This window comes from Canis lupus, chromosome 36, assembly GCF_048164855.1.
Source record: "Canis lupus baileyi chromosome 36, mCanLup2.hap1, whole genome shotgun sequence".
NCBI classification, from domain to species: Eukaryota; Metazoa; Chordata; class Mammalia; order Carnivora; family Canidae; genus Canis; species Canis lupus.
The window spans coordinates 23,777,250-23,790,489 of record NC_132873.1 but is presented as its reverse complement, the minus strand read 5'-3'; the positions used below and the strand labels follow the sequence as shown (position 1 = coordinate 23,790,489).

At 40.2% G+C, this 13,240-nt stretch overlaps 1 protein-coding gene across 3 annotated transcripts in view; it reads right to left on the bottom strand.

Moving 5' to 3' along the window:
* Nucleotides 1-13,240, bottom strand: part of RFTN2 (raftlin family member 2) — a 65,246-nt gene that overhangs the window by 14,331 nt on the left and 37,675 nt on the right. For all 3 annotated transcript variants that reach the window (XM_072812900.1, XM_072812902.1, XM_072812901.1), the window contains exons 6-7: nucleotides 12,324-12,445; nucleotides 10,970-11,073 (exon numbers count right to left, since the gene is read on the bottom strand). In XM_072812900.1, the coding sequence (XP_072669001.1) occupies nucleotides 10,970-11,073; nucleotides 12,324-12,445 (226 nt within the window). The remainder of the gene's footprint in view (nucleotides 1-10,969; nucleotides 11,074-12,323; nucleotides 12,446-13,240) is intronic.

Genomic DNA, 13,240 nt, shown 5'->3' with positions numbered 1-13,240 from the left:
GGGTATTATGCTGAGTGAAGTAAGTCAGTCGGAGAAGGACAAACATTATATGTTCTCATTCATTTGGGGAGTATAAATAATAGTGAAAGGGAATATAAGGGAAGGGAGAAGAAATGTGTGGGAAATATCAGAAAGGGAGACAGAACGTAAAGACTGCTAACTCTGGGAAACGAACTAGGGGTGGTGGAAGGGGAGAAGGGCGGGGGGTGGGAGTGAATGGGTGACGGGCACTGGGGATTATTCTGTATGTTAGTAAATTGAACACCAATAAAAAATAAATTAAAAACAAACAAACAAACAAAAAAAAAGAGTTTTATGCTTTTCCAACTGAGCTAGGGCCATTCTGACTTAAAATGTGTCCTGCAAAAAAAAAAAAAAAAAAGGTGTCCTGCTATTTTCAGAACATCTGTGAGATATGGAAATATTTTTTAAAGACTTTATTTATTTATTCATGAGAGACACAGAGAGAGAGATAGGCAGAGACATAGGCAGAGGGAGAAACAGATTCCATGCAAGGAGCCCGACGTGGGACTCGATCCAGAGACTCCAGGATCATGCCCTGAGCCAAAGGCAGATGCTCAACCGCTGAGCCACTCAGGCATCCCAATGTGGAACTCTTTTTGCTCTAGAGAATCTAACCATAGTACAATTAAAAGAAAGAGGTCTGAAGTCTTACAGAGGGGGCAGCTATTTGGCAGGGTGAGTGCCTCATAGTCTCCAGTGCTCCTAAGGTAATTCTATTTACTGAGCTGGGATAGAATATTTGCCAGGGTGCCTGGGTGGCTCAGTTGGTTAAGTGTCTGCATTCAGGTAGGGACATGATCCCAGGGTCCTGGGACCAAGTCCTGCATTGTACTGGGCTCCCTGCTCAGCAGGAAGTCTGCTTCTCCCTGTCCCTCTACCCCCCAACCCCACCCCTCTCTCTTACTTTCTCTCTCTCAAATAAATAAATAAAATCTTAAAAAAAAAAAAAAAGAATATTTGCCTTGTAGCACAGATTCTAAAAGGATTTGACGGATGATGCCATTACAAGACCAAATAGTGTTTCAAATGCCCTGGATGCTCAAAGGACAGGGCCTATGTCTTCTATTTCCTACAGCAATTTTCATTCAAAAAGTTAACTGAGTAAATTAGTATTTCACTGAGAGGAATTTAAGATTTTTTTTTTGAATTTAAGATATTTTTAAGAAATATCTACACCCAACATGAGGCTCGAAACTACAACTTCAAGATCAAGAGTTGCACGCTCCACTGAGCCAGCAAGGCAACCCTCTTAGGAAAGCTCTTTAAGGTAGGCAGAGAAGATATTATTTTCCACATTTTAGGGATAAGGAAATTGAGACCCGGAATTTTTCAGAGTTTTGTCTTGGGCCTCCTCTATTTCCCATAATGTACTATCTCTTCAGCAAGTGTAAAATGAACTCAGTAAAGCTCTAATTACAGAGAAGAGTGGCCTAATTTAATTCTATTCTGACTGGAAAACTTTGTAATGAAAGGATAAGCACAGACTATTTTGCAGAAGTTCAGATACTTATGTAAGCATCTCTCAAATGCATCATTTCAGCTTTTAATATTTAGGAGTTGTAGTGGAGAATAATGAAGGAAATAAAGACAAGTGTTCATTTTTCCCCCTGGGCCAAATTAGACTATTTAAACAGACCACAGAGGTCCTGGTGTTTCGCAAATGGAAGAAGAGACAGGAGCAACTTCTTGACCCACAGCATTTAAGTGTCACATTTACAAGATGGATCATTGAAACTTTGCCTTAAAAGATATGCCCCAGGAATTCAGTTAAGAGTGAACAACATTACTTAAAATGAATAAGCACAAAAACAAAATTAAGCAGTTCTATCATGGTTTGATAATATCTTTAGTGATATCTATATATATATTTATTTGTTTTTAAAGATTTTATTTATTCTTGAGAGAGAGAGAGAGAGAGAGAGAGGCAGACACACAGGCAGAGGGAGGAGCAGGCTCCATGCAGGGAGCCCGACGTGGGACTCGATCTCGGGTCTCCAGGATCAAGCCCTGGGCTGAAGGTGGTGCTAAACCACTGAGCCACCCAGGTGTCACCTTTAGTGATATTTAAACTTTTAGATTTTTGCAGGAAGTTATGAGGACAACATGAACTTGTGCTTGGTCCAATATTTGCTTATGATTTCAAGCGTCTTTGAAACAGAGCTGGAGCACTTAGAATTTATGGGTGGGTAGGAGGAAGTCCTCCTATATTCTTTAGAATATAAAAACCAAGATCATGGTTAATGGTCCTGTATGAATTGTCATGTCTGTGCAGTTGCTCATGGTTAGTCTCAGAATTCCTACTTGTGTCATTCTCCCACCCAAATGCCCAAGCCACCACTTCTGCCTCTTTCCAGGCGCTCATCTTTTGAAATCCATTTCAAGGGTGACCTCTTTCAAAAAGTCTTCAATGATCCCTTAACTGAAGAATAACACCTCCTTTTTGGGCCTTCCATGGAACCCTCATTAGGAGCTCAGTCCCTCCACCACGTCCTGTTGTTGCTGGTACACGTTTCCCTCCTACAAGGTCTAAGCTCCCTGAGGATCTTGTCTCCCCATCTCTGCATCTTCCATGTTAATTAGCAGAAAGTCCCCTTTCTAAATGGTGCTCAGTAAATATTTGAAGACTCAAAGACTTTATAAAAAAGTGGTAATTTGGTTTCTGTGATAATGTATTGATGTCCAGAACATGCACAAAAAAAAAATCGTAACAAGTGAGCAAAGTCTTGGAGGCGAAAATAAAAGGCTTCTTAGGTGATGTTCATGACATTTAGTATGACTCTTTTAAGATTTAACTATTCCTTCTTCTCCTCAGAAAACTTACCCTTTAGGCACAGCAGCTTATAATAACTGTAGCTTAGACAATTTTATGTTAATTGGAGATATTAAAATGTCTCATGTTACACCCAAATTTAAAAATAATTCACTTCTCCCCTTCCCCAGCTGCTTCAGGAAAGAGGAAGATTTTCTTAAACAATATACTAAGAAGGGTAATGATAGATACATTTGCCTATTTTAAAATTAAAAACTTCTGTTAATCAAAAGACATCATAAAAAGAGTAAAAAGACAAGCCACAAAGAATTAGGAAGGATAATTGCAACATATCTAACAAATAAAGGTGTGATATCCAGTATAAATAAAAATTTTCTTATAAATAGAACTTTAATTGTGGGCAAAAGATTTAAATAGATGCTTTACAAAATAAAAATCCAAATGGCCAATAAACATATGAAAATGTGCTCAATCTCAGTAGTCACTAGGTAAAAAAATTAAAACCACACTGAGATCATACTGTATGCACACTAGGGTGGCAAAATTTAAAAATCTGACAAGATTTTTCTTGGAGCAATGGGAACTTCATATTCTGCAGTTAGGAGTGTAAACTGCAACATTCCACTTGGAAAGAGTTTGGCATTTATCTAATAAAGCTGAAGAAATGCTCTATGACCCCACAATTCCACTTCTAGATCTATACTCTTGAGAAACTCATGCCCATGTGCACTAGGATCCTTGCTCATGTTCAGGACAGTACTGCTCACCACAGTCAACCACTGGAGGCAACCAAGCCACCAGTAAGCAGGATGGATAAATAAATTGCTACATGCAACAGCAAGGGTAAATCTTACAAACAACGCTAAGTAAAAGAAACAACACGTAGTAAAAGATACAACACGTGTATATTAATATACATATATATTAATATACATAGTGTATATTAATATACATTATATATAATATACATATTGTATATTATATACATATATACATATATATTATGTATATATAATATACATAATGTATATTAATATTTACTTACATATATATATAAAATTCCATGTGTATCCAATTCAAAAACAGACAAAACTAAATTGTATTGTTTAGGTATGCATGCATGAGTGAACAAACACTTAGGCAAAGCAAGGAAGTGATTATCCTAAAAACTGGGATGTTACCTCTGAGTAAAGGGAGTAGGAAATACACGGGGTACTTCTCAGATGCCAGCAACAGACGGACTATTTCTTGTCCAGTGGAAAGTACACAAGTGATTACAATTCCACCCATTTGTGTTTTGTGTACTTCCGACGTATGTGTTGACGACAAATTGTTTTAAGACTATGTGCAATGGTGACATGTGGGAGACTGTAGATTTACACATGATAAAAATGCTCCCTCCCCTTTCACATTTATTATTTGGTAAAAATCAGTCTTGAATTCTTTGGGTTTTGAATTAGAAGAGGTCTTTAGGAATTCATTCACCTGTATTCACTTTTCTTTGAATATATCCTGCACTTTCCTGTTATTTTGTTTTGTTTTGTTTTGCTTAAGATTGCCAGAAAGAGGAAATAATTTATCGTATGCATACTTCAACTTTTCACCTTCTAAGCCTGTGGCAGACAGCACTAATTGATCACTGCATTCTTTTTTGCTAACCCTGGTTCTAGTCTCAGAATCCTTGGTTTTATAGTGTTCCAGGCAGCCACTACCAACAGATCACTGCTGCTATGTGAGACGAAATGGAATAGTAAATAGTTACCTCTATCTGCCGCTGGAGTATTTCCCTCTCTAAAACTGATTTTGGAAGATCTATTCTTTCCTAAAGGTCCCCCTCAGACACCACAGTTTTCACAGACCTGACCTCTTCCCTCAATGAAGTCATCAAGCATATTCACCTGCCTTATGCTCAACTCTTCATTATTGCTTCTTCAAGAAGACTTTTTAGATATTTCTCTCCTAATTCCCCACATCCCCCATTAAATTTTTATAAAAAGATTTTATGTATTTATTAATTTGAGAGAGAGAGAGAGAGAGAGAGAGAGAGAGAGAGAAGGAGCAAGTGGAGGGGCAGAGGGACAGGGAGAAGCAGACTCCTCACTGAGCACAGAGCCAGATGCAAGGGTTCTTTCCCAGGACCCTGAGAACGTGACCTGATCCAAAGTCAGACACTTCACTGAATGAGCCACCAGGTGAGATGTGCCCCCATTCCCACTTTTAAATTTTAGCATGCACCTTTATAGCTATGTACTTTGTCATAAAGTTCCTTGGCCTTATGACTCTGGTTTGTTTCTCAGGGTCATACATTAGTATAAGTGTGTTAAAAACTAAAAAGAGCACTCCCACAATTTAGCTCCTCCCAACCTCTCCACCTGATAAAATATTAAAAATTTAAGTTCAGATGAGGAAGGGATAACTGCAAGTATTCACAATAGACAAATTGACTATTTTTTAAAACATGGCATTATCAAAATGCTGGTCACTGTAAGATTACCATGAGCTTAACTTTGAATTACACCATATTGTTTCTATAGAATTTAAATTAGAAAGGGAAGAGGGACGCCTAGGTGGCTCAGCAGTTGAGGTCTGCCTTGGGCTCAAGGCGTGATCCTGGGGGTTGGGGATCATGTCCCACATGGGGCTCCTTGCAGGAAAGCCTGCTTCTCCCTTTCCCGGTGTCTCTGCATCTCTCTCTCTTTCTGTGTCTCTCATGAATAAATAAATAAGTAAAATCTTAAAAAAATTAGAAAGGGAAGAGAACTGCATTAGCATGGACTAGATATGAAGCCCTAGCCTTTCCCTCCACTGTGTATAAATATGAGGCTCCTGCTTTGGTTGCCACACAAGGGCAGAGAGGAAATCATTGGGGCACTTAGTGTCTCATATGACTACATAGAATTCTAGTGTTTCTGGGCTATGGTGACCACAAGGCTGTGGAGTAGAGGGGGTGGAGCAGGGGATGCAGAGGGAGGGAGCAGGGCACCTGATATCACAGCAAGAAAACTTTTCTCCTTTTGTTATTCAGATCCTGTTCTTAAGGACTAGATTTTTTTTTTTTTTTAAGATTTTATTTATTCATTCATGAGAGACAGAGAGAGAGAGAGGGAGAGAGAGAAGCAGAGACACAGGCAGAGGGAGAAGCAGGCTCCATGCAGGGAGCTGGATGCAGGACTTGATCCCGAGGCTCCAGGACCATGCCCTGGGCCGAAGGCAAGTGCCCAACCGCTGGGCCACTGGGGCTGCCCAAGGACTAGACTTTTTTGATATTCTCAGAACATTTTAACTTGATCCATAGTACCCAAAAGCCCCTGCTTTTAAATTCTGTCTTCTGAGACATAAATGAGGGTGTACAGTTTTTTTCTATATTGTGTTCTAAATGCTTTCTCTCTCCGTAAGGCTATAATCCAGTCTTTCTGATAGTACATCAGAATCACCTTGGGTTCTTGTTAAAATGCTCCCTCCCCTCATCCTTTTCCTGATTATTCTTCAAGGAGAGGGGAATGACCCTGCTGTTTGAGGTAGCCACACAGAGGGAACTTTGGCTCCTCTTGCATTTTACTCTGGTCATTATTTTAGGGTTAGCAATATTATCTGCTGGTTCAGCTAATTTGATCCTCTACCAGATTTGCCCTGAAGAGTTTAATGTCAATTTTCACCTTGATTTCTTGAAAAGAAAAGGATTGGGTCTATTTGTATAATTACATAGTGATAATGATTAAGAAGGGATGCTGGCAAGTTTTCACAGCGGACAACAATAACCCTGGAATAATGTAGCGCTATCTGATTACCACATTATGAGGTTTCCATGGCAATGTCGCTTTAAACATTCGTGGTGTGATATTGCCTAGGATAATGAAGCAACAACCTTAGTGTAAGGACACACTACGAAAATATTTTTATGCAAACCAGTAGCAGGATATATTTGAGTAATGAAAGAAATGAGGGCAAAATGCCTTATGTATAGACCATTCAAGTTATGGTTTAGGTAACAGGAGAGTGGGCAAAAGTTGAAATTGCTTAAGACACTATTGTGTAAGAGACAAAAATATTTAACTGGCAATAGTTCTACATGTTTTCTGACATGGGGGTCCCAAAAAAAAGTTCATGACTCATATTAGTTTTTCTGGATATGAGTATACTTATAAGCTTTTATCTTTAGAGTGTTGTTATTTATATTTGTTCCTTTTATTGGCTCATAATCCTCAGTGCTGATTTAGTGTATAGTAAACTACAGTATTTACATCTTCTAAAATATCCTGATTTAGGACAGGATCACCGTTGCATAATGGGTTTCAACTTCTTGGGGATTTTGGTTCTGCTGAAGGATTAGTTCCCACAGAACAGCTCTAATTTATTAGCCTACTTTCCATAGCCCCTGCATGGGTACTTTGCAGGTATGGTCTCGCTTAATCATCATGATAGTCCAGTAAAGTTGATATTATTGTACCATTTTCCAAATGAGGAAAATGAGACTTAAGGAGGTTAGATGACCTCTCAAGTTCACAGGGCTAGTTCATGGTAAAGCTATAATTAAAATGAGATCTGTTTAGCTTGCAGCCTAGACTGTTCTAGTTTTAGACTAAAAACTTTCTGGCTCCATCCTCTATCTAGACCAAGATGAACTGTCTGTAGTATTTTTCTTTATATTTAAAGATGACATAGCTGACAGTGAATACTACCTTTGTGTTTACTTAAGCAGCTAAGAAAAGTATGTGACTGTCACAGAGAGCATATTTGGACAAGAATAAGAAGGCAGAGAATTAACAGGTTTCATCAATATTTTTTGTTACCAGATAATAACCATGAAATTTTACGTTCACCTTATGGCATCTACTTTATAGGCACCTGAAAGGACCCAAGTTATAAAACGTAAAGGAACAAAATAAACATCAACATTACACAATGTTCCTGGCATATGAAAGAGCAGTAGACATTGTTTGTTCTAGTATGTCATGTTGCGTAAGTGTGATTATTGTTAAAAAGCATTTTTCTACTATCTTCTATCCAGGGTAAATTGCAGATTCTAAATGGTGACGCTTTTTAGATCTCATTATTATGTGAAGGTTCCATCTAACTTTGACAGTCTATATTCTTCATTTTACTGCTCCTGTACAGCCTATACTTGCTTAGGTACATAGGTTTGACCTGCCTCAACCCGAATGTAAGCCTGGTTATGTACTAAATTTAGCTTAACCAGCCTAGGCCCCTTCAGGACAGACACTATATATAGCTTACACATCTTTCTATTAACTGGTTGATTTTTTTACTTTTCAAAATTGTTTTTTTAAATCACAGAATAAATATGTATTCCTTGTAAGAAGTCAAATCACAGAAAATGTATAAAGACAAAGTAGAAATCCCCACTTTCCCTGTTCCCCGCCCACAATCCCAAGAGCTGACCATTCACTAGAATTTGCTGTGTAGCTTTTTAGTCTTCATATACACCATTCCATTTTTTAAAAAGATTTTATTTATTTATTCATGAGAGACACAGAGAGAGAGACACACAGAGAGAGACACAGACACACAGGCAGAGGGAGAAGCAGGCTCCATGAAGGAGCCCGATGCAGGACTCGATCCCAGGTCTACAGGATCACACCCTGGGCTGATGGTAGGCGCCAAACTGCTGAGCCACCCAGGGATCACCTACACCACTCCTTTTGATAGACATTTATATTGTGTCCAATTTTTTGCTATTACAAACTGTTATTTAATGAGCAGTCCTGCAACTAGTCCTTTTGTTAGTTTTAAGTATTCCTAAAGATGAGCCCTCACGATGAGGGTCTGAAAGTGCTGCTCTGACTCCACAGTACCTCAAGGGGTACTAGGGGTAGAGGAAGCTGGGATGGTGGTGAGATAGTGGTGCTACCTCTGTTTCAAAAACAATGTACAGGCAGCCTGGGTGGCTCAGTGGTTTAGCGCTGATCTTCGGCCCAGGTCGTGATCCTGGAGACCCAGGATCGAGTCCCACGTTGGGCTCCCTGCATGGAGCCTGCTTCTCCCTCTGCCTGTGTGTCTGTGTCTCTCTCTGTGTCTCTAATAAATAAATAAAATCTTAAAAAAAAAAAAAAGCAACAGTGTACAGCTACTCCTCATTCCTGCAAGGCTCCTGTTCACTGGGGGCAGCCTATGACCTTATGCAGTTTGACACTCAGGACAAGGTGGTTAAGTCAGGTGTGGCTTCAGGTTCCACCACCCTCCTGCTTCACTTTAGACTTGAGACCTCTTCTTTCCCACCTTTGGGCTCAGTCCCAAAACCAACCAGAAGCAGGAGATGTTGAAGGGGCTCCAGCCCATGTTTTCTGGCTCAGCACCCAGCCCTGTAGGCTAGCTACCTAATCAGTGCCCAATCAGTCATTCGTACCACTTTAAGAAAAAATTTTGACATTTTTATTTTAAGTTGGCTCCACCCCCAACGTGGGGCTTGAACTCAGGACCCTGAGGTCAGGAGTCACATGCTCTACTGACTGAGCCAGCCAGGTGCTTCAGGAAAAATTTAGACTCATGACAGCAGAATCCCTAAAATGGGAGGGAAGTGATAAATGTATTTTTTATTGGGGAAAAAGAAACAGGAAAGGTTCAGAATTCATAGTACTTTTAGGAAGAGCTAACTGTAATGGGCTAGATGACCCCCTAAATTATACACCTATGAGAACCATCAAAAAGAGATGAGAAGCCCAAAAACACAAATTATTCTGAGGGAGGGTGAAGAGTGAGATAGATCAATGCTTGGGCATGACTGTGAGGGGTAGAAAGGCAGGGAAGAGGAGTTCCTTTCTCACTACCTCCTGCAAAATTCCTCTAAAGTTAAGGAGCTTCAGGGGCTTGTGAAAATGCAGATTCATGGGTCTCACCCTCAAAGCTTCTGACTGTTCCATTGGGGTGGGCCTCCAGCATTTGTATGAGCATAGGCTCCCCAGCTGGTTTATGCTGCTTGGTCTGAAGACCAAATCTTAAGATCTGCTGTACTGTCACCTGACAGGTATGTCATAGATTTTTTAAAGTTGGGAAATAATGCTTCAGGGAGTTGTCACTCATAATTTGAGAATAGTTACCAATAGATCTCTGAGAAGAAAAGTAGATTAATTGCTTACTTCTAACCCCTCCTTTTAAAGCCTGAGTACCTTTACTCTGTATCAACCTTCGTCCCTCTTCCTGCCTGAAGAAGATGTGGTTTTATTATAAAGTTTGTGGGGAAGTTGGGATACTGGGCAGGAGTGAATTGCTAAACTGAGAAAAGCAGAGAAGGCTGGAGGGTGGGTGAGACGGAGAAAGGAGGCGTTGCCGCCTTTAGCTACACCTGACAATTAACAATGTTAACCTGAGGGTCATTGAGGCTGCTGAAGGGGACGGCCAGGGGGACTGTGCTGTTCTCTGCTGGCAGCCTTGGCCTATGCAGGACTGCCTTGGCACTCAAGCATTTTCTGGAAGCCAAAGAAGGTAGAGGGAACATCTCTGAGTCCAGGGGATAGCAAAGCACTTTATACAGAAGACTTACTTGATTTCTTTCTCTCTCATAAAAAAAGGTACGATTCAATTTTTCCTTCCCAGGAAAGGAAATGGGGAAAGTTAGCAAAAGGAGAAAAGGAAAGGTTGGTGAAGTGATGCCATTTTGGTTCTATGTGGGCACTTCATCTGAGTGGAAATAGCTAACAAGTCTGTGCTCTGGGTGGGGGTGAGAGGGACTCAGCCCCCTCACCGGAGGGGAGGAATGGAGGCAGCAGTGCCTGTGAGTCTGCATCCGGGCCTCCCTGGCCCCCACTGACCAGGGCTGTGCACCATGGGGAGGGTGCGTTTGCACACACAGTGCCGAAGAGGAGGATGAAAGGTCTACAGAGGGGGCAGAACTGTTCTGTTTGCAGATTGATATAGACTCAACCTTCACTTCACGGTCAGTGTTGTGAGTGGCCCTACGCTGGGAGTCAGTCTCCTGTGCCCCTGCATGGCTGGGCCGTGGGAACTTGAGCATGCCCCCAGGAAGGAGAGGTTATAGCTTGTACATCTATAACTTGAGGGGATTAGGGCAGCTGATCTCCAAGGTCCATGAAATCAGATTAGAATTTCAATGAAATGCTTTCTGTAGACATTACATAAGCAATTGTTGAACTGAGTTATCTAACAAAAGAGCTATATTTTAGGATTAAATGAGGGTTTGTAAGGATCTTTTGGCATTACCTGTCATGTCTCAGTATAGGTGTAGGCAACACGCTTGTCAGGAGCCATCCAAACTCAGCCAGAGTGTGCAGCAGAGGGCCGTAATCCGTTTTGATTTCACACCCCTGAGTAAATAAGCATAGGAGCTCATAGCCTTAATGGCAAGGACAACCAGCTACACAGGTGATTACAATAAAGGGTGATGGGTGTGACGGTAAAGGGAGTTCATGCTCCATGAAATACAATTTCACCAGCTGCACTTCCTGGGCTTCATTTTCTGCTACTTGCTGCTTTCTAACCATTGAACCAAGGCAGAAACACTGGGGATCAGAGTAGAGAGAGGTTACCATATGGTTCTCCAGAGTTTGGGCCTCCCTTCTGTCTTGTTCCCTTGGTCTTGTATAGGCATCAGTCTTTAAGGTATGGGGCTTGGAAATCGGCATTTTTAAAAAGCTCCCTTGTGATTTGGATCCAGGTAGTTTACAGACCACAGTAATAGAAACACAGGCCAAGGGATTGGGAAGTGAGGACAAGAGTAGGAAGTGAAGACGGGAGGGGGGGGGGGTAGTGAAAGGTGAATGGGGCTTAGATGCAGAGTCATTTCCCTGCTTTTTACTCATTTGCTCATTTGGAATTGATTTTTACTTGGAGCTTTACCTCTTTCCCCAAATCTTTTCCTTCCCCTCAGTGGGATTTCTGATTTCTTTGAAACCTCTCTCTATGCCCTTATAAGGCCAGAAAGGCAATCGTGTTCATGGAAGAGCCTGTCAGTGAGGGCCTCATACACACAACACAATATACCTGAATTCAGTCTGTACACCTCAAGGGCAGTCCATTCGGGGACATCTGAATTCAGAGTGCACAACATCAGCAGCAATGTCATCTCTGATTAGGAAGGACAATGCTGTGTGTACATATTTGGCCTGGCGAGAGAGAGAACACCTTTTGGATATTTTTGCCTTTGAAAGTCAATTCACAAGGTAAAAAAAAAGTCACACTGGTTGCTTGGAGATAAAATGGTAGTTATTGACTGAGTTTATTTTCAGTTTCAGCCAGTTGTCATGGCATGTGTAAAGAGAATCTCAGTGCCAGGGAACTTTGCTTAGGATTAGATTAGAAAGTCAAGTCTTTGGGAATCTACTGCTATTTAGATAAAGGTAATTCTTTTGCTATCTTATAACAAAGTTGAACATTGAGTAAAGGAAATCACCCTTTCACAAATCTGAACAAAGTCTGTTTTTGAACTTGTGATGAAATTCTGAATCTTGCACAAACATATGTTTGAAGGATGTTGCATGTATTAGGCAATGAAGATCTTTATCATGTAAAACTAAATATAAAATTAAAGCTAAATTGTCAGAAAACTGCAGTTTACCTCAATAACGGTCCATTGTTCTACGACGATGGCATCATTTCCTTTCCTACTGGAACCAGGAACTCCAGAACCTTCTTCTTCATAGATAAAGAATCCTTCCAAAGATTTAGGCAAATGGTCCCCTGTGAGGAAAAGGATACAATTAAGAAAAGATGCAAATACTGAGTATCTCTTAAGATCATTTAAATCCCTAGATAACTGTTTTAGGAAGCTGAAAGAAAAGCACTTGTATTGCCTGAATCAATAACATCCTCCTTCTCTTTGAAGGTTATTATTTTTTTTGGTGGGGGGAGTTCAAGATAGTTTTGCACTTCACTGAATTAAAATCACACTGGAAATATGAAAACTACAATAACAAAAACAAGATAAAATAAAATTGTACAATGAGAAGCAAGTGGATTTCCTAAGCCAAAAAAGCATCGGGAAATGATCTTGACCTTGAAATCAAATTTTGGTTTCTAATCTGTATGTTTATGCATATTAATCACACCATTAAGAGAGAAAACATAAAAAATGTTAATCCTTGAAATTACAGTTGTGATATTAAAACGAATGTGAGGTAAGATTACTTCAAAAAATACAAACACAAAACAATTCTTTACTTCCATGATGCTTTAAAAAAATAATAAAAGAATGGTAACAGGAAAATACTAAACAGAAGTCATTGTCAAAAGAATTCCTGCTGGGAAGGAAGTTTTAAGGGAGGGCCTCTCTGACATTTTCTTGAATAGTTGACAATAACCAGCTGGCGAAAACTAAACTGATTTTATGGACATTCTTTTGTCTCTTATTTTGCAATAGGAGACAATTTTCCCATGGTCGGTCATGTGCTGGTTAAACATTTTGGTTTGTTATACTGCATGGTGTCGTATCAAGTCTCCAGGCTGGACGGTTATCTAAATTATAACTTATGAAGT